Source organism: Phaethon aethereus, assembly GCF_964289735.1.
Source record: "Phaethon aethereus genome assembly, chromosome: 6".
In the NCBI taxonomy this organism is placed as follows: Eukaryota; Metazoa; Chordata; class Aves; order Phaethontiformes; family Phaethontidae; genus Phaethon; species Phaethon aethereus.
Genome location: NC_138580.1, coordinates 8136175 through 8162646, shown reverse-complemented (window position 1 = coordinate 8162646; position 26472 = coordinate 8136175). Strand labels below are relative to the sequence as shown.

The 26472-nt window shown below is 39.6% G+C and overlaps 1 protein-coding gene across 1 annotated transcript in view; it reads right to left on the bottom strand.

The window, feature by feature from the left end:
- Positions 1 to 218: 218 nt before the first annotated feature.
- Positions 219 to 26472, bottom strand: part of TMEM163 (transmembrane protein 163) — a gene marked incomplete at both ends in the record, with an annotated part of 104009 nt that continues 77755 nt past the window's right edge. The window contains 4 exons of the mRNA XM_082001612.1: positions 219 to 279; positions 1720 to 1861; positions 6380 to 6491; positions 20750 to 20846. Coding sequence (XP_081857738.1) covers positions 219 to 279; positions 1720 to 1861; positions 6380 to 6491; positions 20750 to 20846 — 412 coding nt within the window. The remainder of the gene's footprint in view (positions 280 to 1719; positions 1862 to 6379; positions 6492 to 20749; positions 20847 to 26472) is intronic.

Here is a 26472-nt window from a genome sequence, read left to right as displayed (position 1 = left end):
TAGCATATTTGGAAAAAAAAAAATGCTGCTGTTTCGCTGAATTGCAAGCAGTGTGCACATATGCCAGGTTTACAGAGAGATTTCCCATTAAAACAAACTTCAACAAAAACAGACCACGGGAAAACAAACTGCATATTTAGTAAAATACCATTGGCACCACTCGCCAAAATGTACGATGCTGTAGTTCTACAGTCCTTACAGAGGAGAGGGTGTGATCTTCACTCGAACATTTCGTAATGGCGCGTTTGCCTTACACGGGGTATCATATCGATAAGCAACCTGCAGAGGAAAGCACAAGAGTGTTGATGCAGAAACTGAGGAAAGCCCTGGAACTGGGGTGTCCTCTTTACTTATCAATATTAATTTATTTTATGAATTAAAAAGAAGTCAAATGTAGTAACAGTTTTATCTTGCTTTCTCCTGATCGGAATTAATTCCACCCCACAATTAATTCTGCCCAAAAGAGAGCGTAAAACGAATGGCGTGGAGGGGGGCTCTCCTTCGAGCTGCCGTGAGAAACTGAACTGCACAGCAGCGGCCGCTGCTGGCTGGAGAAGCCATGGGGGGATTAGTGGGAAAGGGACTGTTGTAGCAACCTGTTTCACACCAGGCTGCTGTAAGAAGGTGTCTAACGGTAGCGGAGAATTGCAGCAGTTTCACAAGCTGTAAAACGGGGTAGTTGCCAAAACAGAATTTAGTTTTATCCTTCATTAGCCTTCGTTGTGTCTTAGTGACACAATGGGTGAGCGCACTGTTGAACAGACTGACGGCATATATGTAGCATGAGTTTTAGTGGCTGTACAAAGTGTTTTTAGTGCTGAGATGTTTATATAAATACTTTTGTATGGATTTGCCTCTACAGTTTTCCAGAACAGTTAGTTTTATAATGGAAATAGTGATTATAGTAATTTTTCCAAGAATGGTATTCCCTATTAAAATGTTAATTTAATTTTCCAAGTTTAAAAAAAAAATCCACACAGCTTCCAGATGATGGCTTACTGCAGCCTGGCCAAGGTCTCTTCTCAACAGGCAAGATTCCAATTAACTGAGATGCTACATCTCCCCTTTGCTCTTATGGCAGAAAGGGGGATAAAATGCAAAACCCTTAGTTAAATTCCATGCTGCCAAGGGAAATTGTGGCAGCAACGAAGCGCATGGCAGAGCTTCATTTCATTTTATTCTATTTATTTCTGATATTATGAATCAAGACAGTGTCTTAAAATTCAATAGAAACAACATTTGAAAGACGACTGGCTAACCTTCAGTTCAGAAGTTGCTATAGAGTAGGGCTCGGATGGAAATCACCCAGCATTCAAGACTGTTCTTTAAACTTGGGCACCTTACCTTTAACCTAACCTTTCTCTGGCAAAAAACCAGTGCTTAGAAACGTGCCATAAAAGCAACAGGGACTGGTTTTCTCCAAGATTTGTGGCTATTTTTCAAATATTTCAAACCTTGTCTTTCCCAATTCAAGTATACAAGAGTCTTCTAAAATTATTCCAATTTCTTGTTAAGTCCTGGCTTCTTAGCAGCTGATATGAAACACCATCTTTTATCCCTTTCCACACACTCTGCTTCAGTACTGGCAGCTAGTCTAGTAAATTCCAGTGACTGATTTTACTGGAGTTACACAAGCCTTTAAGAGCTATGCCTTATTACATTAAACAGACAGCCCATCTGCTATAGGTACTGAAACACCTGCTAGCAGGAGATACTCACTTGATTCCGTAGGCAAATATTGTAAGTCCAATTAAAACTCCTATACTGCCATCCAGATACCAGACAGAAGAATTGTGTTTAAAAACTTCTGCACTAAGGAGGATGGAAAATCCCATTATTCCACCTACAAGAGAGTTGAAACCTAGAAGAGGGAAAAAAATAATTAAAGGAAGAACCAAATCTCAAGGAATTTGCTTTAACCATCTAGGAAGAGGTCATCTGTACGGAGACAAGGCATTACCGTACCAGTGCCACCAGAGAGGAGCACAGACCCTTGTGAGAGGTTACACAGCAGCACCTATGTGCTCCTGCACTGCGTTAAGGAGGCGGCGGTGCAATTCGTTCACATGCGGTTAGCCAGAGGCCTTTGCCACGCTTCATTCCAACAAATAAACCACGGAATAGTTGGTGCCTGACCAGTGTTTAAGAACTCTGTCACTTGTCCTGGATTATATAAATAACTTACATTAATTTCCCTGTAACTGTATGTCTTGATTCGGTCAGTCCCAATTTTTTTCATTCTCTGTTTAGTTCCAAATCCCAATTCTAGCTGCTGGTTTTTTTATTTCTAGTTTATTTCATAGGGCTTCCACCTCTTGATGCTAATTTTCCAGACAGCAATATTCCTTCAAAATACTGGACCGGCTCCATGTTGACTCTGACAGTCAAGCGCTTCTCTCTCGTAGCTTATCATCATGAATGAAGTGTCTTTGAGCTGTAAAATAGAGGCTGGCTGGCTGCAGCCCTGAGTACAACTGCTGTAGCCCAGCTATCTTCCAAAGAACCGCTTCACAACGTATGTCCCACTGCAGCATGTGCAAATATCCCACTAGAACTTCCAAGGCCACTTCATAAGGTACCCAAAGGCTCTCTCTTTCTCTGAAATGGAGCAAACTGGAGTGCAGTATACCCAAGCAGCTCATGAAAAAGAAAATGATTTGGCACAGTAACGTTTCAAAGACTTTCTCTTGAAGATTTTTACCCCATTCCATACAATTATTTTCATGTATTTGGCACTTACAGCTTAGAGCTGCATACACTGCTGAATGCATTAGGGAAGACATACAGGATAATCCTAGGAATATTTTCCATTTATGCCTTAGCCAGGAGTTTCCTATCTGTTATTCACAATTTTTATTAACATCCTTTTAGATTCCTCTTTCTTTAAACCCTTTCTCTCTGTCTCCAAGATTGTCCCTTCAAAATTCTCCCAGAGCTTTTGGAATAATTAATGCCATTTTTCCTTCAACTCTTGGTTGACTGGTTATCGTTTGGGGTTTTTTTTAAAGTTATTACTTGTGTTCATTTTTTTCCCCCAAGTTCCCTTTTTCTGATTTTTTTTTCCTCAACCCAACAGACGTCAACTGTTGTTTACAAAAAGAAGTGTCACTGATAATGCATTCATTTGGTAGATACATATACTATTCAACTTAGTTAACAAATGCAAAATTGAACTTGAAATATTCTATATTGCTTGGTGAGTCAACTCTAGTCAGCTGCTGCTTATAGTACTTAGCTCGTTTTCTTCCAATTCCCCATGATGGCCAACAACCACATACATGACACCCCTGAATGTCTCCTTTGATCCAGACCTCTCACATCCATTCCTTACCTAAATCACGTTAAGTGTCTCTGAAAGGTGTAGCTAAAAATTGACCTTTCCTAGGTATCCCCACAGCTGAAATACTTGTATAAACTATCAGTGTTTTGATTAAGATTCACCAGATCCCTGTCAGTAGGTACTTAAATGCAAAGGAAGCCCTGGCACGGAAAAGCACGCGTAACTTGGCAAGTCTGAGGCAGAACGGGGCATATAAAGGTTTCGGGCTTCTGGCCCTGCAAAGAAGAGGGGGCTGGGGTTTTTTTTGCACTGTGGCAGTGCATTCTACAATTGGTATCACAGGCATTGTATGTAAATGCCCGATTATTGGATCAATTATACCAGTATAGTTAAACTGATATAGACACAATGACTTCGTCAGCACTCTAGTCTAAAAGAATCCTGATCCTTTTTTATTCCCAGACAATATAACGTATACTGCTAATATATGTTGATGAAATATATTATGTTTATATATAAAAAATATATGAAGAATATTAAGTACAAATAAATTTAAACCAGTGTTACTTCCCCTGCTCCAGCTCACGTAAGAATCCATCAGCACGATATGCGAAAGGCAGGAATAATAAATTTTCTTGCCATTATTGGCTGATGGTTCCAAATGATCTAAAAGCTACTTACAAAGGAAATTGTTTTCTCCTCCTGACTGTCATTCGGTCAAACCTTTCCTTGCTGGTGTGGCAGGAAATCATGTAATGGCTGCAGGTATTAATGCAGACACCACGTGCTGTGCGTAAGGCTAGCACAGGAAAAGACAGGTGGCTAGATCTGGGAAGGAAATAGGTATGTAAAGCCTACAGGAAAGTTGGCTGACATCAACTGTCACATCTCTGCATTTGTCATTCATCTGCATTTGAGATGTTACAAAATTCAACATAGGAAGTGGCTGGTTTTAGTATCCAAAAGGCCACGAGCTTTCGCTATAAACAAATTGCACAAATAACATTTTGCCTTATTAGGATTCATACATTTAGGCTTTAAAGAGACAGTGTTGCCAAACCCTACTCTAAAACAAAATTATTCTTTTAAAAAAATCGTTAATAGAGGTTGACATATATGGGAGAAAAATTTCTGTTTGGAAAATAAACCTATTCTTCAGGAAGAAAAATGTGTGTTCTTGTTACTCAAAACAGTTTGTTGCTCTACAGCCAATGATCACAGGGGGTAAATTAGCAGGAAACAGAAAACACTAAAAAAAGATATGCAAGGGAGTGCTAAATCTGTCTCAGCTGCTGAATCACATCGTCTCCTCCTGATTGTTATTAAATCAAGTATAAATGAAAACATATCTTGTGAAAGAAGATATTTAACCACACATGGTAAGATCAGCCTCCTACGTTTTCTAAAGTAGTTCTGAAGGAGAGAAAAGAAGATAGATAAAAAACAGACCGAGATAATTGTATGCTTTATTCCCTAATTTTTTTAATCAAAGAATGAGCAATCTCCAGCTCGGAAGCAATACAATTAGCCAAGGATGTAATTATGGGAGAAAAGATTACTGTGTCATACAGGAGACCAGTTCAGAGCCAGAGTTACTCAGGAATTTTTCAGCTAACGTTTTTTCCGAAAAAACTGCTCTGTTTTAAGAACAGGCTACATGTTTTTTTTTAAAGGGAACATTAATCATTTGCCTGCTTAGATACAGTTCTGAAATGGTCAACATGTCCCACTTGCACTCTGGCAGCAAAGGAGTCAGACTCACTGGTCTGTAGTTCCCAGGATCCTTTCCAGAACCCTTTTTGCACGTTGGAGATCTTTTCGTTTCAAAACGTCTCGGGTGGCAGAACCCGTAACAAAGAGTAAGATCACTGAACAGCACGGTCTTTTGGGAGAGAATCGCAAATGCAGGGAGGCAGTAGCTTAGCTGTAGCTCCTGCACTGCTGTTTTGATCCCTTTTTTGCTGATTTTGTATTTAAAATATAAATACTCCATGAGTCTTAATATGTGAGGTGATATAAAATATCACACATCACCAAAAAAAATTTTAGTATGTTTAAATTACTTCAAATAAAGCAACTGTATGTATCCCTAGAGCAAGCTGAAAATTGAATTCCCTTAAAATGAAATCTTTAGCAGAGTAAAATAATTTATGTACCACAATCCATGAATCATTAACACCCTACCATGTACGTTTACAGAGCATTTCAAACCATCCTGTGCTTGCAGATACAAATCTCTACCAGATTTTAGGGCACTGCGAAATCTCCGCCATTACTGTGGCCTCACTTGTTTGCAGATCCCCGTGACTTTGTGAAGATTCACAAGCTTGAGCCGTGCCAGTAAGAGGCATATCTGGACCTACTTTTAAAACATGCCTTTAAGCATACCTGCAGGAACAGTCAGGTGCTACGCACCCAAGACAAGAGAGCAGTGGCAGCGAGGTCTTCGAAGGATAATGGTGGACGAGATTCACCTTGGGCCAGACGCCGGCAGGGCCAGAGCCGTGCGGGGCAGTAGGCCGGCGAAGGTTTTGTTTCACGCGTGATGCTCCACCAGCTCTACTGAGTGGCAGGAAAAGCACCACAGTGGCAAATTCTGTCTACGGGGGGTATGTATGAACGATGGTCGTGATTGCTGCCCAAGGCAGGGCAGCGTTTTCTGCAACAGACCTGCTTCGTTTTAACGGTGGGGATGAAACTGTTTACCAGGCATAGGCAGTAAGGATAGATGTGACTTAACCAAAGCTATATAAATTGGTGTCATACTCCCTGCTCTGCAGTCTCACCTCTGCATACTACACACGCAATTCATTATATTCTCTACCTCTAACTCTGTATTGCTGCTTACTATCCACACGTTAACTGTTTGACTTCCACCAGACATACATACCCATTTCAGCTGAGGCATCTATGTTAGGATGTTAGTGGTACTACAGACTGTTCAAGGGTTTGGGGTTTTTTTTTCCCCATTTCCCATGAGACCTTCTTATTTCAATACTGTTTCACAGCTGTCATCATGTGGGGGTCACCTGTATCCTCTGTATCTAAAATATTCCCTGGAAGAGCCTATAAATGCAGCAGGATCAACTTCACACTCACCATCAGTTATCAGCGCTCTGCTTGTAAGGACCTTTCCCAGCATAAATTTGATTACTGCCAAGACAGTGCAAAGGATTCCACTTAAAACGGAGACACTATAGAGAAAATCATCCTGAAAGAAAAGATGTCAGACATTAGTACTCATTACTGTGCAATGATTTGTGCCATGGAAGAATACAACCTGAGAAAGAGATTTCCCAAGTTATGACTTCCATTATTTTGCTTATATTGCCATCTCTAATTGCTTTTGCAAACCTAGTAAATGACAGGTCCAACCAACAAAGTTTGAACTGACCCAAACTCCTCAAAATCAAGAGGTTATATACCTGCAGGGCTGACTGCAGACTGCCAAGTAATCTAATGCCTAATGCAATCAGTAATAAAGTCCCCACATGCAGGATAAAGGCTTGAGAGTAGAACCTCACTTACCAGACCTTTGTTGGTTTTTCATGTGAGAAGTAACCATTTAATATTGTTTCCAATTCTGTGCTTGCTTTGGTTTTGTTTGGTTTCCTTCTTTTAAGGCAAAGTCTGGTCCAAGCTACAGCTATAAGACTTCTGATACTGATGTGCAAAGTCAGCTTTAGCTCTTTCTTAGAAAACAAATTTTCCGTGGACTTGCATTTCACAGCTACAGAAATATCCACATTGCTTCATTTGAATTAATAACATAGGCTCCCTCAGCAGAAAGCTGCATGTCTATGTAGGGCAAATAAGAATAACTAGTTCTTGTTTAACACACATTCTGTAAAAAGGTCGTCTGGAGGCACCTTCCTCTTTCTGCTATTTTGTGTTTGATTGGGGTGAATGGAAACACTCCAATGAAAACACAGTCACTACAACAAGGTGCCTAACGGGAGTCCCTCTGCCTTCCGCCCCCGGAGGTACGCCAGCCCACGGGCTATGCAGAGAAACCCAAGCGAGCTCTTAGCATGCTTGCCTGCCATCTAACCACAGAGCTTTGAAATAGATTAATTTATTGCTCTTAACAGAAGCTTTAATTTAAGCTGTTGCAACATCAGTTCAAATAAAGAAAATAAATAGCTTTTTTTCTCTGCAGGTTTAAGTGGGCCAGTGCCACTGGGACCCTGTTACTGACTAAAACACTCTGGCAAAAATCCCTGTTGATAGTAAACATTGTCATGATGATTCATCACCAGCTCCATCCATTTTCATTATTTTAGCAGCAATTCAAAACCCAAAGAAATCAAAAAGTGATTTTGAAAGCTGCTGAGGAAGATACTGGGAATTAGATTACTGGTATAACGTACTCACATCCCTAAATAAATCATTCAATATATTTTTATACAATTTTTTATGTCATATGATTTTCAAAGTCTACTTCATTCACTCTCGGTCATGAGCTCATTCTCTCTAGCCCTGGTAATATTAAGACAAAACGCACTGAGGGAAAGAGGGTAAAATAGAAGCAGTGAGAACACAGAACTCAAGCCCTGGGTAAAGGTAGGATAAAAAGCATTTGCAAAATCATTCTAATAAAACGACTGGAAAATATACAGGCAATTTTAGAGTGCTAGGGAAGGACTAAGTAAGAACTGGGAATATTTGCTTGCTGTCAGCCTAGCAAGGAAAGTTGGGAGTTTTCAGAAGATATGAAATGACAATAAAGCTCCAAAACTCTGGAGAAGCTTTGCAAAAAGCACTTGAAATTTGAGATCCGTGTCAAATTCATGCCTCTAAATTTTGCGTATCTTTCTCAAAAATGTATATTCACCACGCCCAAAGACTTAATTTGGACAGCCTGACAAATTCAGATTGGTCTTGAGATTTTAATCTAATCTCATCTAATATTTTATTAGATACTTCACCTAGTATTTAACATACAGCATACATGTAAGACTTCAGAACAATCTGAAGAAGAATGATATGCTACTAATCACCTCTGTGCCAACCTGCCGGGCTTCCCACACTATCAAACAGAACATGAGCTTCCCATAGATGCATGAGTTTGGTTTTTTAATTTAATCATTTGTAACAGTAAGCAGGGCAAGCAAACTTGCTCGTGATGCTCTCAAGAGCGTGAAGGCCCCTCACTCACTAAATGGTGAGTGAGGAGCAGAAGAAAAGAGCAATGCGGAGGGGCATGCACACTGGCTGTGCTCCCAGCCGTGCACAGGCCAGTGGCTAGCCCCAGCCTTCCCCAGGCAACGTGTGTTTGGGCGAGTGCTCAATGGAGCCATCAACAGTTCAACACCGCGTTTCTCTTGCCTCTCACTTGCCAATGCGCAATGACTACATGGGATCTCTTATTTCATCATCACCCCACGGACTCTCCAAAAACTCTCAGGCTCTGATGGGAGCCTAATGGCTCCCAGGCATCCTTACCTCTTCTCTTCGTCTTCCTCCTCAGCAAAGCACAAGTTTTGTCATTAGCACAGAACTGAGCATTGTAGACCCAGTGCAGGTGACAGCATAAGTTTTGATAGCAAAGTAATTTATTTCATTTCACATGTTTGGAAAAAACTACAAATCCCAATATGAGAGATTTTAAAAATTATTTATACAGATGCTCAAAAGTTCAAGTATTTAATTCAGAATCTTGAAAATGTTATGCTTTATTTCCTGTGCTACAGTCCAAGATTTCATCCTGTGCGTGACACTTTACTTTCAGCTGATTTGTTTTTTTCTTGTCATGGCATGTACTATAGATTTTTGGGGTGAATTCAGATTTTTTCCTGCATGTGTCACTAAACTCATGGTATGTAGAAATGCATCTTGCCACTTGTTCTGGCCCTACGGTTGTGATCAAAATTAGTCTAGAATCCAAGAATGATTTAAATGTGATACGGAATTCTGCATCAACTCATAAAATGAATGAGCCAGCTTTTTATAGAGGATTCAGGAACTAGAAATTCTTCATAAGTTTGGAGGGGGGGTGTTTAATTGAATCACAGAAGACAAGCTCATTTTGTTGCTAATACTAATCCAATAACCACTGATAATGCAGAAGACGACAAATCATAGCTCCTTTGTTGTCACAGTGGACACAGAGCGGGAAGAAATTTAAAACTCCCTCTCTTAATGCCAACGCCTCAGCAGTTTCTTGCTTTAGACTGTGCCAAACAGTTTTTCAGAAGACAATATTTTTTCTTTCATTTCTTAAGCTCCTAAACCTGAATAATATCTAAAAATCACGCTCTCCAGTTGTGTGCAGCTTTTTGCAACAGCCACGGGGAGGCGGCAGATGCCTCAGGAACTGAGCGCACGACGCTTGAGGACAAAACCGGAGAAACAAATCTCTTTAAATTCGCTTTCCTCACTACTTTGCTGTGCTTTCTGGGTGTCCAGGCACCCAAGAGCTGAAAGAAGCAGAGCGAGGCTGCTTGCCAGGAAGAAGATGGTTTTGCAGATGTAAGAGATCAGCCCAAAATACGCGGCGAGGCCGAGCAGCACGGACAGCCCCTGCGGCGCGGCGCCTGCGCAGGTGAGGCGGTGACAGGAGAGACATGGCTCAAAACGCTGCCTTGGCACTACTGGGCTGCAACGATCAGAAGCTGGAACCAGTTTAGGAGAGTGGCCGGCTGCACCGGTACGCTACGAGTCAGGACGCCCATGGTGGGAAGCGCCTGCTAAGAGAGACTCAACAAGTTACCTGAGGGGGGGCTGCTGGGGGCTAAGCACCTGGGCTGGGGCTGGGGCTGCGGGAGGCGGCCGGCCGATGGGACCCAGCACTGACACGTGCGCTTTGCTGCAGTGCTATGGGCTCCAAAGAGTTAAACCCGTCGTGCTGTGGCTGTGAAATGCTTCCCATTACACTAAGTCAACCTTCAGAGAAATGAAGAAAAGAGAAGGCATAATTGAGATCTAAATTAATAAAATAAGCCTGGCCATCTGGCACCATCTCCCTCTGGATCTTCCCGCAGTCCTGCCCCCTCTCTACCCCTTGCCTTCCCATCTGACGGTCATTAAGAGCATGAAGCACATCTAGCCAGACTCACTGTACACGTCCTCGGCGTTATTTTAATTAAAGCAGCAGCAAATTGTGACAGATGATAAAAATTTAAATTCTGATCATTTCCATATGATAAAAGCTTCTCAGCATGGTAAATAAAGCTCTTTCCTTTTCCATTTCTTTTCATCATATTCCCTCATTACTACTAGACTGTACATGAGACCTTAATTAAAGGACACATATATCTTATTAGATGGCTTCATGTATAAAACAGCACTGTCCATAAAGCGAGGTGCCCATGCTGGACTGCCATCTCATTACACAGAACTCTAATAGCTACAATGTCCCTATTTAAGATTTATTTTATGCAAGATTTTATGCCGTGAAAGTTTCCCAAAAGAAAGCTTTCCTAGGATGCTCTTTTTTCAGTCCTAGGAAAGTAATAATAGAAGTCAGTAGGCAGCTTTCCTCCACTTCATCCAAACGCATTGTCCCCACCAGTGCAGCTAAGAAGAGGGGTCTTCAAAAATGTGACACAAATGTGTCAAATGTGACACATTAAAATGTGACAAAAAGACAACACAGGGGATGCTTCAGTGCTTGGCTTCTTAGGGAGGTATTTTAACCCAGTTCCCAGCCTAGTAACTAAATTTCAGCTGCTCTGTGCTCCTAATCTGTTCCTAGAATGCATCTCGCTAATTCTAACACTGAAACTTTGCCCTGGTTTCATATATTACAGTCCTTTCACTACCACTCCTGGGATGTAAAAATGTTCTCATTTCACCTGAAGTGTAGAGTGTTGAGTAAAAAGGCATTCATCGGTATGGGAGGAAGAAGGCATGTTCAGTGTTCCTCCCCAGTGGTCACAACACATAAAATATTATGATTAAAATCTGTGTGTGATCCTCCTCTCTGGCCCTCTTTGGTAGCTGATTCCAGTGCAATCCCAAAACAAGATGCTTCTCCCACACCCGAACAGCTACAGGTTTCTTTCCACACTTCTGCCCTCTCCTCAAGCTTCTTCTGTGAGCCAGCCAAAGGCTGAACCACCTCTCCACTCCCACAGGAGCTGGGAATTACTGGTACCACCTTTTCCATGCCATTTTTTCCCTTCCAGAGAAGCCGGTGTCTCATGGTGTTGTACCTCTTCCCTGCTGAGCCTTGCTCGTCTTGGCTGAGGAGGTAGGGACGAGTTTCTGGAACACTACAGATGTTGCTGGCAGAAGCAATGTCACGGCTAGCCCAAACTGAGCTGAGCTTGTGTTGTTAAATACTAATTTTGCCCATCTCTGCAACTCACCATCTGTCTCACAGGTCCTGACAATGACCCTTCATCAGTCCCGGCGACTGATCACTGTCCTCCCCAGCACCCAGCAGGGCCTGCTGCCGCCCTGCTCCCCATCCCTACCTTCACATGCTTTCCACTGCGTCCTGCTCCTCCTGGTCCCTCAGCAGCTCTCATATCATCTGGGCACACCGGCTATGGAATTGCTAAAAGCCCCTCTGCAGAGCGTGTTACTTTACTTAACCAAAAGCGACTGGCTTCCTTCCTCTTCCCCTGAAGGATTCGGTTTATATGGATAGGAACAGAGATGTTTCTAATACAAACACTTAAAAAAAAAAAAAGGTCCAAATCTCTATCACACTCTCTCCCAAGTAATAAATAGTTTATGTAATCTGTCTAGAGGGAGCTTCTGGGAAGGCAGAGGGTCTCTCTCACCAGCTAACTTCAAAAGGACAAGAGTTTTAATTGCACTTCACTGTCAGAAAATAAACCGACAGCCCAGTGTCTGACTCAAGTATGAGACAGTCTCTTCACATGGAGATATACAGATCTATTATTAGTACCAAAAAAACCACCCCAAAAACCTTATGAATGTTTAAACTTGTATCTTTGGCACTGAAGTGCTGTGACAAAACAAGTCCACAGCGCAGAACACTTCTTCAAGAAACAGATAACAACGACAGGGTGCACCAAATGCCGTGGCGGGGGCACCGGGGCCAGGAACCGAGGGGCTGGGAACTCTGAAGAACGCTCTCAGGTGACCTTAGGACTCCTGCAAAGGGCCTGCTTGAAACTCTAAGATCACTCGTGCTTCCCATTTTCCCAGAATTCATCTAAACTGTTTTAGCATCAAACAGCTGTAAAACACAATTTACAATGGTATTTGCCCACCCTTGGAAGTGTCTCTCTAGTGAGATTGCCATTTCCCCAATTCGTAGGGCATTGAGGCCAGCAATACATTCCACAAAACCTACCAAGTGTCTGGCAGTTGCACACTTTTATTTCTTATCAGCGTGTGGTAAAGACTGAAAACAAGGCTCTCCACCAACCACTTGAACAAAGACTGAAGTGTAGTTGATATGTTTTTCCTAACCCTGGCTTACTGGATAGTTGAAGTATTCACAGCACTCTCACCAACCTCTAAGGACATGTATTTTAGGGTTAAATTAATTAAGGCCAAACACCAAATCACCAAACCACACATAATATGTAACAATTATAAAACAGGATCCTAATGTGTAACTAATGTATATGGTACTTGGATTTGAAATGTTAAGCAATAAATTATACAAGAGATTAGAAATGTATAGGGAAGTACGTATAAGGACATATATTCTGTGTATACAATCACAAGGATTATTTGCTATATTGCTATTGACCTATAATTCAACTGTTGACATTGTCAAATATATTTATGATGTATCTATAATAAACAATTAAATTAGTAAATAAATTAGCACTCAAAGCTACACTGTGCCACCCCTAGCCTCCCATTTCAACTGTAATCAATAGTATATGATAGAATTACATGCGGCCTAATCTTTCCAGTGATTTCCGTTATAAAAGCATTGGAGGCACCACATCAGATGTGCTGCACGTCTTTTGTACACTAACTGATTACATTTTTCTTTCTTTGTTGGGCAGAAAATGTCAGAAATATGGCATGATGCTTGCTTACTCTTGCAAAAAAGTGTCCTTTGCCATATTAATGGGGACAAATGCCAAACTGCATTGACATTACATGTGTTATACTGTTATCTAGGGAAATGCAAGCAGTAACAGAATAGTAAATGGATATTGATTTACAACCCCAAGTGAAATTAAAACAGTCATTCTCAGCGTGGCTGGGTTGGGCTTTTTTAGCCTTCTTTAATAAACAAGAAAAGGTTTGCAAATTCGTTGTGGCAACAGTCAAAGTAAAATACACCATTTACACTTAAATTCTATTTATACAATCTAAGAATATATAGTAATTGACATGAAAAAGGTAACGGGGCAACTAAAGAAAGATTTTTATCTGGGAGATGGGCAAGCATTAACACTAGGCAAATGCAAAACAATGGTTGAAACCTATGCTTAATTTGAGTTTTAAACTCCTTTCTCAATATATTAACAAAACATCAAAAAAAAAAAAATCACTAAAATTTACACAGAAATCCAAGCATGTCATCATCAAGAATATGCAATATCACTATTCCTCCTTATTTGTAATGAAATGTGTGCATACCAAATCCTCAAGGTCAGTACTGGCTGTGGATATAGCTCTCTGAAACATCAATAAAGGAATGGTAATTTCTTTTCCTGGTGGGCATTATCTTATTACAGCTAACATAGGTTGGAGAACAAATGCTGTGAGTAGCAATAGGGGAAATATTCTGAATCTGGTAACTAGGGGTAAAAAAAAACATAAGAAGTCATTTCTGAGCCAACAGGAAGTGATTCTATGTTGGGTTCAACACTCAACATTGTAGGAAAAAAACCCCCACCTTAAACTACATGATCTGCGAAATACTCATTCAAAATTAAGTGGAAGGGTAAACAGAATGAAGGTTTTATCTTCAAAATGTCAAATACTGATTAGCTTTGTAAGTAGGTGTATTGAACAACAGCTAAAATTATCAGAAATTTTAATTCCAAACATCCCAGAAAGAAGAGCAGCTTGCCTACTTCTAACACTTCCAGCAAGTGTATTAGGAACAAAGAAAAAGAAGAGAAAGGGGAAAAAAGAAAAAAGAAAAAGACAAAAAAAAAAAAAAAGACAGAAAGATCTGATCAGTGAAAAGTATTTCCTTAGGGGTCAACTATATGAAACTGAAACAATAACTACGGCATGTTGTGCTGAAGCAGACCATCAAAGAATAAAGATTCACAGCTAGATAAGAAATTCACAGTGATATAAGAAATAGGAGAAGAACACAGAAAGACGTGGAATTTGTAGCTGTAACGTTCCCACACATTAATGGCACATCTCTCTTTCGGGGCGGGGGGGAGTTTTCTTGGAATTTTGTGATCTTTCCATATTTTTTTCAAGTTTTCCAAGCATACAATAGCATGTTCACAGCTACACCTCACTGCAAACATATGCATAGCGTTTGGACAGATCCACTTTACAGCACATGCATAGAAAGTCTAAGACAGTGTCACGCAAAAATTCTGGGAAAGTCTGGGGGCACTATATGGGCTCTATACAGCACATATACACCTACTTTTTACAGGAAATCTTACCCAAATATCTAAGCATCCTAGCTACACGATAAGAATAGGAGAGAAACAGTACGATTTCCTGCAAAACCAACATGTTCCAAGACAACGGAAAATGTCATCACATTTCGAAATTCATAAAATAAGAAAGCTTTAATTAAAAATATTTTCAGGCAAATGAGAATGGAGGTCACAGCTTGATAAAGTGACTTGTGCATATGTGCTGATGCATGCAGAAACTGTGTCTACATACACACACCCCGCCCCGATTTTCCTCCAAAGGAAAATATAGCATCTCTGCAAATTCAAGGTAAGGTTACATGACAGACAGATTCTCTCTGGAAGGGACATGAAAGCTTTATTCACATCATTTACTCCTCTGTCCAAAAATCAGAGACCCCCAATACATTTTCTGATGCTCAGTAAAAGTAATGTCCAAAGCTTCAAAAATGTGGGAGAAAAAAATCCTCTTCTCACTTCTATGCACTTCTCACTACATATATTCAATATTGGTGGTTTCCAGACTTTTTAGACAAATAGATCCCTTCAGCTGCAATATTTCTCCTAAATCTACCTTATCATCAACCCTGTTAATTCACGACTTCGTTAATGAATTCATTTAAAAACACAATATGCAATACAATTCTATGGATCAGTTGTTGGAAAATACTGCTCTACATTGCAAATATTGAAAATGCTAGCACAAGGGATTTTATTTTGAACCCTGAGGATTAATATATATATCAATTCCTTGAAAAGAAACTTTTCCCCATGATAGTAAGAAGTGTGTAATTAATACAAATACAGATTATATAGTAAGTGTATAATCTATTCACTGGCCAACTCTCCTGACACAGAATGTCATTTTTCAGGGCAGACTTCTTTTTAATTATGATATAAATATAAAGTACTGTTCACAGGGAAAACCCCAAGTTTACCTAATAGTGATAATTTCTGAACTTGCTGTTAACTGCAAGAGATGGAATCTACAGTTAAAGTTCTGTAAAAATATCAATTCAGTGCTCAGTAGTAATTTTCAAAAACAAACATACTGTATAAATCCCTGGTAACGTCTATACCTTGAATCCTATAGGTTCTGCAGGCTTCCTCATCTAAAAATGGAGATAAAACTAGAAAGGGAGGTACAAAGAAAATCAGTGATGACCCAAAAATGAGCCTTTAGGCCGACCCAGTATGGCCATGGTTGTTGCTGCATATAGAAAACACACACGCTACCAGGAGTCAAAATTCCAGACAAACACTTACCATTAAACTTATCCATATTTTAAACCAATTAATCTACCTAGTCCTTCATATCCTGCCTTATAGGCTATTTCAAAGTTAACTACAGTCCTTGGCATATCAAGCAAGGGATCCAAAAGGATTTGTGTTTCCTAAGGTTTTGAAGCATTCAAAAGAATTACAAAACACGTTGCCTGAAAGCATGTGTAGTGACATACTCTACCTATTATTTATTTTTACTTAACACAGAGAAAGAGGTAAAACAAACAGAAAGCAGAAAAGGAAGGCAGAAGCAGTACTAAGAAATGAAGAAAGCCAGGAGCTCTAACTGTCCTCTCTTCTGTGCCAGTGCAGATCAGGAATGCCGTCATTCAGTGTTTCAACAAAATTACATTCGGCATGGAATAAAAGAGAATTCAAATAGGTGACTGAAAAATGCCTGAGTGAGCTAAACCTGAGCTCCTGTCCTGTAACAAGAAACTGTGGGCATGTAAGCCCCTTAGAGGGTGGGGTAGTCGAACTGGAAGTGCCGTTAACATGTAAACCTGTCATTCTCCTCTTAGACCTCTGAATTCTGCTGAGGATTGTCAGACCTGGGGCTGAAATCATCATTGTGAAATGACAACACTACTGAAGATTCCGGCTTCTGAAAAGAAAATATGTGTTCAAAACATCTGAAAAAGCTTTTCAAATGATTTCTTAGTCATGTGAATTTCATATAATTTCTTGTTGGTAGTATTTTCATGGAAGCAACTCTTCTGAGATCCACTTCAAGGACAACAGAATCTCTACATTAAAGATCTCATAAATTCTTTCCAAGGAAATACCTTTCTTGCTAAATGCGCATTAAAAACTGACAGATATGTAACCAATGTACCTTATACGCAACAAGAAATACCATGAACTTTGTATAATTGATGCAGAACTATTCAGCAGCGACTGACTATGCTTTTAGGATTTTAATCCTAGCACCTTACAATTAGCAAGCAGATACTTAATTGCTTGATCCATTTCATTTCTTAAATTAAACTTGTCCATATCATACTATTTTCTCTAAAACTTATGCAAATTAAAATGAACTCAGAGAAATTATAACTGCTCCCAATTTTCAACTCTGACAAAGTCACTGAACTTTACAACAAATTAAGATGTACAAAGAGACTTAATAGTTATGAGAACGATGCAGTCAGTCATGTTGCTCTGCACTAACATTATGTTAATCTTGAATCCCCCACAAACAGTAGAGCAATGCATTCTCAGCCATTTCTGTCTTCGAGACTGACAATACTAGCTTTGTGTTCATGATCTGAACACCAAAAGCAATATTCTCCAGTTGGGCTTTAGTCACATTCTCTCTCCTAAAATTGAAGTCATACATATAAAATTTCACAAGATGCTTTGAAAAGTACCCACATCTTCAATGACCTTTGCTTCAAGAAAGACTAATAAAGACGTAAACTGTACCAAAAAAAAAATCATGCGACTATGACTCACATGTGAAACTCATGTTAAAGCATACGTCCTCTTAATCTAGTGCAGAGCTCTTCACCCTAGTTTTATACCGGTTTGGGACACCAGTGGAGTTACACTACCTTTCTTTGGTCTTAACGGTCTATTCTTGCTCACACCACAAGGATATTTCCCTGGCATGACAGGAGCACGTTAATATGAAATCTCAGCAATACAGAAATCATAATCAGAAAGTATTTCAGGTCACTGTTTTGATGCAGAACTGGTTACTTCACTGCTATGCAAAAAGCCATTAGCAGAAAACGCTGTTCTATTATTTTTCCATACACGTCCATACATTATAGCTAAATTACATTACAAGATATTACAGAAATTAGTATCATTAGCAATTAGTTCATTGGTGGTCCAAGAAGTAGAAGACAGCACCCTAGATAAAAGAGTAGAGGCAGAAACTTCTCCCCCTTACTGATTTAATTTGAGCAGATTTACACTCTGCTAAGATGCTAATGATATCGTCTGCATATCATTATGGGCAGTGGCAGATTAGCTGAGAACATACTCGATCAGCAAAGACCCAAACAACTGGGAAAAATGACTATTTCTGCTGAGAGACAGAGCAGCTAAGGGAGTATTAACGCAAACAGAAAATCAGCATCAGATTCAGGCACAGCTAGAGCAACTGAAAAGGCTTCTATTAAACAGCATCCTTTTCCCCAACGTAGCAATTAATGTAGCAACTCTTAGGCATAACACCTCGCTGGCCACGACGTGCAGCAGTAATGCTATTCTCTCAGTCTCCCCATTTTTCAGTGTTATTCTTAGTTTACACAGATATTTCACCTGTCACGCGACCCTTACTGAATCAGTTTCCCACAGTGAGATGTACTGAAAGACTTTGAAGCAAGAATCCTTGCCATGTCATTTAAGAGACACTGAACAGAAATACCATCTTTTTTCATCCCTTGTTCTAACCTACTTTCCAGGCAGAATTGCAAGGTATGAAAATCCTTCACGTGTGTGCATGCACCTTTCACCCTGACACTAGTCAGCCACAGTCTGTGCCCTGCCAAATACATCCTTCAAACTGTTGATAGTATTTGAATGCCCAAGTGAGCTAAAACAGGCAGCCTGACGTAGCCGGAACAAAATTATCTATTTATCCTGATACTGTGTCAAATGTAAGAAGTCTCCACCCTAACTTCTACCTACCTGAAACAGTTTTAGGGCACCGAACTCTGAATCCAAGGCAGTCTGTGACAAAGGGGATCTGTATAAATTATTCTTACAGGACACCTGAAATGTAATGGGGTCTTCTCTTCGGGGATACCTTTCTATAGCTCTGATTTCTTTTTTTTTTCCTGTTGTAAATGCATTTCAAAAATTTAAAATGAGGAAGTATAACACATCTGCAAGTCACAAATGACTGCTGCAAATAGGAGACATTTCTCCCCATGTAAGAAACAGAGCCCTCACGTTTAGACAGTACCTGTAATGACGGAAGAGTGAGTTATAGATGACACATCTTTTAAAGTTTTGTTCCTACTGCTGGAATTAATATGGCATTTGCCCCCAATGAATTAGACTGAGAGACCCAAATTAATCTGATCTATGCTACCATAAATTCACCAAACGGGTGATTTAATTATTATTGCAGCCTCCCTTCTTTCTTTACTGTTGCTTCACAGACTCAAGACAATATATTTAATTTTCTCACTAAATAGGAGTCAGACTGTAGCCAGATGCACTGTTTGGGTACAGCCAAGTTAAGAGGCTGTCCTTTAGCTGGCCATCACTGTAGGGTCTCCCCTCACCCTTATCCCTATCTCCTTCAATGTCAAAATGTTTTGGTTGAGTTTGAGAACTGACAAAGTGTTCAAGCTAACCTAGATCATTTTGACAGAACCGTCTGGTGGACAACTACATGTGCTGTTATGCTGGAAGAGCCAAGGAGGCAGTAAATTATGAAGACTTGAAAAGAGGAAAAGTAAAATGCAAAGAGAACATGAATCACCTGCAGTCAAACAATGCACCTCGCTGCAACTCAGTAATGCATTAGTTCATGGGCTTTTTCTGTGCTTACTTGTCTTTGCCCAAATTTCACTGAACTACTGAAAATAAGATTCTGTAGTTGCCCAGCTTCTTGGAAGTTTCCATGAGAGCACAAGACCCAGTAGGTCACCTGCACTGCTAACAGTAGGTAACAAGCTGAAATTCCATTTTGGCTTTTTTTTTTCCAGCTCTGCCTCCATCTCCTGGTTGAAAGCAAGGAGTTTAGGGTTCTCTCTCGTGCTGTGTTGAGAATGGTACTTGGCAGGGTGAAGCCCTGATACGAAAGTCTGCACGCATTTACAAATAGACCAAATTGCATGAAGGCTGAATACAAAAGGTCCAAGTCAGGTTGTATATACTATAACCGAACTGAAGCCTCATTTTGTTTGAGCACGTAAGCAAGAGTCTTCTGGGAGTGAAACCATTGCCAAATGGTGCTCTTGGTGAATAGCTAGTTTGGATGACTAGAGCTCAGGGAAGTTAATACCCACTACTGAAAGGAAGCAAGCAGGACAGGACAGAGCAGAGCTGAGAGAAAGGCCACTGGGGAGAGCTGCTCTATAGGCCAAGTAGGGGCTGGCTTTCATAACCAAAAGAAAGCAGAGAGCAGGAGAAAAGCCCTTTGTGATGCTCCGTGGTGAGCCAGTTGAAAAGCCAGCTCTTTCACTCAGCATGCTCCCCTCACCTGTTTCACTCCTGCTACTCGTACATGGCTCTGGAATTGGAGGCAAGAGCTGGAAAACAAAAAAATACAATCCAAAAATACATTTTTTCCACATTAAAAATAAAATACTGAGTATTTATTTATTACTGAGCCATTGGAGTAGTAAACTGTGGAAACATTCTCCTCATAAAATTCTACCACTTTCATTTTAAGCCCAGAGAGACCTCCTCTCTGTAAGTCAACTCTTACAGTCCTGTATAAAAGCTCTAAGTGATGATGCTGAGAAAAATTTGGCCCATGAAGGCAACCAAGGACAAGAAAAGATGGGGTCAAGCCTACAAAAACCCATAAAGGCTATACTCCATCACATAAGGAAAAAACACTGCTTGAAGACTAGGGCCAGTAAGGGCAGCCAGGCAGAATATGTACCTGCTACAGTTTTGGCAAGTTCAACGGGTTTTTTTGAAAGGAGATGTTGGCCTTTCGCAGACTCACTGGCAGTGTAGGTAATAAAGAGTACATTTTAAATAACATAGATCACCTTACCACTTCTGGAAGCACTTTCTTCGCAAGATCATGGATGGCTTTGATCACAATACATAGCGATGACAGAAGGAATATGACACCCAAGATAACGCAAGCTCTGGGGAAAAAAGAGAAAAATAAAAAGAAATGTTATGAACATATATAATTGTCAACTCTCCCACCACTGAAGGGTAACACACAACAGAATATTAATAAAGAAAAAAATCTTAAGGAGCTAAATAAAGATAGAGACTTGAAATAAAGAGGAGAATGAAAAGAAATATCCAGTTCCTCTCCAGTTCTTAAAATCTGGACTATATGTGAGAAGACAGGGCAGACCAGATGATGTTTCAGAGTGAGAGAGAAAGAGATGTCTCTTCTGCTCCTGATGATTTATCAGAGAGTCCCCTAGAGGTGTGTTTCGTTTTGTTTGTTTTGCTAGGATCTCCTATTAGAAATCATCAAGGGAACTTCATTCCCTTTACTAAACTAGGACAGATGTTTGGTAAATCTGGTCAGTAGCATAAAAGAACCTGAAACATCTGCTTCCTCCCCAAAACTCCAAGAAAAAAAGATTTTAAGTGCGGATATTAAAAAAAAAACAAAAAAAAAAAAACAGGTTAGGTACATCACTTTGTAGGCTGTCCAAGGGTCTCAATATCTAAATAAGGATCAGAGTCTCATCAGATTAGGTGCTGTGCAGAATTAGACTCTCTATTCCTGACCTGCAGAGCTTACAATCCAGTCTTTTAAAAAGCAAACAAATGGTTTGATGAAGACAAAGTAACAGAGAATAATTAATAGAGAATAAGTTTTGTGTTGGACACAAGCACAATGAGGTTTACAAAGCACATAATGCATACCCAGAACTTCATAGTAAAAGCGAAAACTCTTGCTTTTGTTCAAATGTACAGACCAATACTACTCTGAGATGGAGTTCCTCTTGCCATGAAATACTTCAGGATATAAGGCTTTGATCTGCTCTACACAATAATTGCCAGTCTATTAGAATATCGACACATCTATAACTCCATTTTACTAATAGCTCTTCATACAAAATTCTATTATTATAGCTAGGTATACAGTAAGAGTAATTTTAATGTTCTAAGCATGCAAGTGTTAAGAAGTGGTACTTATATGAACATTTTTTTCTTTAAAAGTTACATTTCCTTTGTTTGTTATCCATCATCTGGTACCTATCTGTTAGCTCAGTTTAGGGATGCTATAATTACTCCAGTAGCATGCTACTATTTTCAACAACTCACACATCAGGCCATCTGGTGGTTGGCAGCACACATAGTGTTCACATCAAGTTCAATCTAGAGACTGCAGCTGAACTGGCATTGCTCTGCCTAGGTCATTGGCACAGGTGAGTAGCTGGCCATTTTTTTCCCCAACACAAGTGACACTAAACCACGCTGTGGACAATCCATGTAATCCTACAGACAAGTTCTCAGTAAAAGGGCTGTTCTTCTACAGGAGAGTACAGACAATGCAGAGGCTAGCATCCTTCCTAGCAACAGAGTGGTATTGTAGATGAGGTACTCATCTCAGGTAGGCAAAACTCTGCTACACCTATTTTAAGACAGATGTTTAACTCCTTTGTAGTAAATTGCAAAGGAGTTTGTTAACTCATTCTTGTTAAACATGACCTGTTGTAAAAAGTAGGCAGAAAAGGCTTGAGACAGTCTGATTACCCTGAAGTTCTTCCCCTAGACTCAAAGACAAGAACAAAAATCTGGTCCATAATCTGTGATAGAGGAAGAAACTCACAGGATGGATTCTCTGCAATCCTGCAGCAAGGGGTGATCATTAAATGGTAATACAGATGGGAGGAGAGTTCATCTCCCAAAAAGAATGAGCAAAATTGAAAATTAGAGGGCTTTCCATTTTCCATTGCATATTTGCAAGCAGGTCACTGTTCTGCAATAGATTCTTTTCAGAGATTTGCAGTTTCACTCTATCTGAATGGATCACCGCAGAGAGATCTGTCCAGAGCCTCTTGACCTACTTTTGTCAAACTCAGAACTTTTCACTACCACCTTTATGTATTACTTCTGTAATAGTTAGCACTGCCATAACCTAAGCAGCTTATACTGCACAACCCTTCACAATAAATTCTGTTGCAATGATTATTTTTCTAGATGAGGTATAGAAACATATACTAAGAGTTCTACTCATTTATCTGGGACAAATGCAGACGTTAGGTAACTTGAACACTGAAGTGGTCCACAAAAGTTGTCTGACTTGTCTAAGGCCATTTTCTGAGCCAGGGACACAATGACATAAAATACATACACTTCATACAAGAATATGCTTAATTTCATCTGAAAGCCACACTAGAAGACAAGCTTTTCTATCATTCCCAGCAGGCTTAAACCAACTTAGTCACAATCTGTGAGTTGGAAACAACAGATTAAACTTCCCTGTGCCAATACATTATGTTGAATGCCAAGGGTATGGGAAAGAGAGGAGAGCAAAGCATCATCACTTTCCCTTAGCACACCTTCTATTCCCTGCACACATCTGAGGAAGACAGGCAAACATTCCCAAAGGGTTTGACAGCAGCCTTGCTGGCACAAGTCTAATGTGTCCAGGGAACCAGCACTTGCCCTGACCACTGGCTGGATTCGGTTCTCACCTGTGTTGGCGAGTTTGGGGTTCTCTCTGTAAATTCTCCAACCACCCAAGCCTAAGCAAATATTTTGCCTCTTTGCCTATGCCAGCAGGTAAATAATGACTTCAGCAGTCTTGAGCTGCTTCTCTTATTCCTCAGATCAGTTTTACTGTGTCAGAAGAATTCCCATACACCTACCTAACCAGAAATAGCTAAAAGTAGAAAGAAAAAAGGAAGATGTTAATAATGGTGACAAGGGTATTAATAGCAGACAGAAATGCAGTCTGAGGTTTGAATCAGCATTCAGTCGTCATATTTAGCAAGGCTAGCTTCTCCTTTATATATTAGCTTTTGGAATCCATAGCCATGCAAAATTCCTGAGTAACAGCATAATACTTTAAGTGCAAAAAGAAATGTTTCTTTCTTCTTGAGTATATTAATTTATTTGCAAAACCACTAGAACAAAATACTGCGTAGTGTCTTCTTTCAATCTCATTTGCCAGAAAAATAATTTCTATCTAGACAGCACATCATGCAAAATTCAACTACAAATGTACAAAATAAGAAACCTCCAAAAATTAACCTGAAATTTTAGCTGTAGTACATAATAAAGAAACTGTAATTGGTTATTGTAAGCTTGCTTTATTTTCAAGCCATTAGACGATGCAAACTTTAATACAAGCCTGCTAACAATTACTCAACTGCTTTGTAACTAAATAGTGTTTCCAACTGCACACAAAGGGTGTTAGTGCCAAGGTTGTTGGCAAATGCAATTTCATTAATAACATTCAATTAAATTAGATGAGCCAACTGCCATTTCTAAACAAGTTCAAGTCAACTCAGAAGTACCCATAAAAACTGATGAAACAGGAGTTACACAGAAGTGAGGTTTGACTGACAATCTAGTGAAGCTTTTACAGATACCCCTGGCTTGGAATCACCATAATGTCATAAATGCTTCTCAATCTCCAGGTCCCCTTTGACCACCATCAGCAATTCAGACATTCTGGAGCAACTGGTGGTCCACCTAATGCCCTTATATTTCAGGACATTGGTGTCTTCTTGCTAAGACATGAGGGTACTGTCCGTCCAGTGACACCCATGATGAACAGATCTCCACATACCATATGCCACCAGTAGCACACACTTACACCTCCAGCACCTATTGAAGATCGTTTACTTATTTTAGAGCCATTTCTACATTAGTGTAAGAGCTTCCCACTAAATATCTACTACATCATTAGAGATATAATGGATCTATAATGCAAAATACTTGATCACTACAGGTTTGACATGCAACAGAAAAGATCTAATGAAGAATGCATGAATCTCCCTCGGTTCCATTTAATATATTGCTTGTAAAAAGAAAGCGGAACAGAGACAATTTAGTTAAAACATTTTAAAACATAATGGAAAACTATGATTTGATTTTCAGAAACAATAAGCTTTCTGGAAATCTTCAGAATGCAGAAGAGTTTAAATAATAATAGACTAATTCAGAAAGGATAAGGTGAGGGCATGTCTCTGATATGCAGGAAATAATCAACTTTTAGGTCAACTAAAGCTCAAACTTTTAAAGGTTTTTTGAGACCAATGGCACTTGGAATGCAAGAGTAATTAAAACTACATCATTATGTTGTCAGTAAAGAGAATTTAGTATTACGATTTTAGCAGTCAAACCACCAAGCCTTCTTTAGTTTGCTGTAGGTCTTGGTAGCAGATCATGATCTGCCAAAAATACTTCTTGATGTGTTTTTGATGTAGTATCTGTATCTGAAAATCCAGAAGATAAAGTATAATTCACTGTTTTAAAAAATGAAATCATCAATTTTGTCAACTTTTCAGTATAACTACGTCCCAGATAAAACATACTGTTAAATCAGTTGTACTGCAGCCTCAGGCATTGAGAACGAAATTATTTGTACTTTCAAAACCACCAAAGACTTTATACAGCTTTTGAGCTTCAGTTACTGCTAGTTCACTTATAGTAGAATTCAGAAACATGATTATGGCTAAATCCTAAAAACGAAACCCGACTGTGGCTAAATCCTAAAAACGAAACCCATGTCTCCAACCTAAAACTTGGTTCTGGGTGTGGTACAACTTGACAATTTCCAAAAGACATTCTTCTGAGAACAGTACTACAACCCGTATACAACCCATTTATATTTATGCCCTATAAATATCCATTTTGTATTACACCAGTCCTGGATATTTGCACTCACACCCATTAAAATACAAGATCACTGTAACTGTATTACATGACATACAGCTGCCACCTCATCTTTTCTGTAACACACTCCCTCTATGGAGCTCTAATAGACACAATTCTTTATTTTGAGGAGAAATTCTCACAACTCATAAGGAAACCAGAAAAGGAAATCTATCACTGTAAGCAACTGACAGTCTTTCCCTTTATCAAAAATTTGTAACTTTGCATAACTTAATGGCTTTTACGCAAGTACCTATGAAAAGTACTGAGCTTTAGGGGGTTCCAGCTCCCCAAACTTTCAATTTTCAAGCTGCTATTAGTAGGTTAACCTTTTTCCCCCCTCTTTTTACCACAAAATTAATTTCCTAAGGAGAAGTTGTCCAACTGTTCGATTGATTTCCATCTAGTAGACACAGTGAAATAGCCTCCCAATTCATGGATTTACCCTTAATTCTGTCTTATATTTGTAATTATTTGTTACAATTCCCTACAGGCAGCGATAAGACTAAAATTCGGTAGTATTTCCATCATAGAACTAAAGCCTAATCACACTCAGATCTCTCTGGTGATTAATCTTCAATGTAATAAAGCAATTTTACCTTTAGCATGGCTCCTGCCACACTGAATACTCTTTACATGAGTTGGTCCATTCCAGCCAAAGAGGGACTGTTCTTCCATGTAAGCAGGAGTCAGCCTGAAGCTACTTGTTTTGTAACATTTTTACAAAAATGTTAGTTTTTAGATATTAATAACCAGATAACTAAATAATAATAATAATAATAATAATCTCAAAAGAGATCTGGGGTAAGCTACACAAGGGTGAGTGATAACAGAGTTTTCCTCATATCAGTTGACTGCTATAAAATAGCCACTGCAAGAAGCTTCCCTTCTTAATTATCATCCTGCTACCTTTCT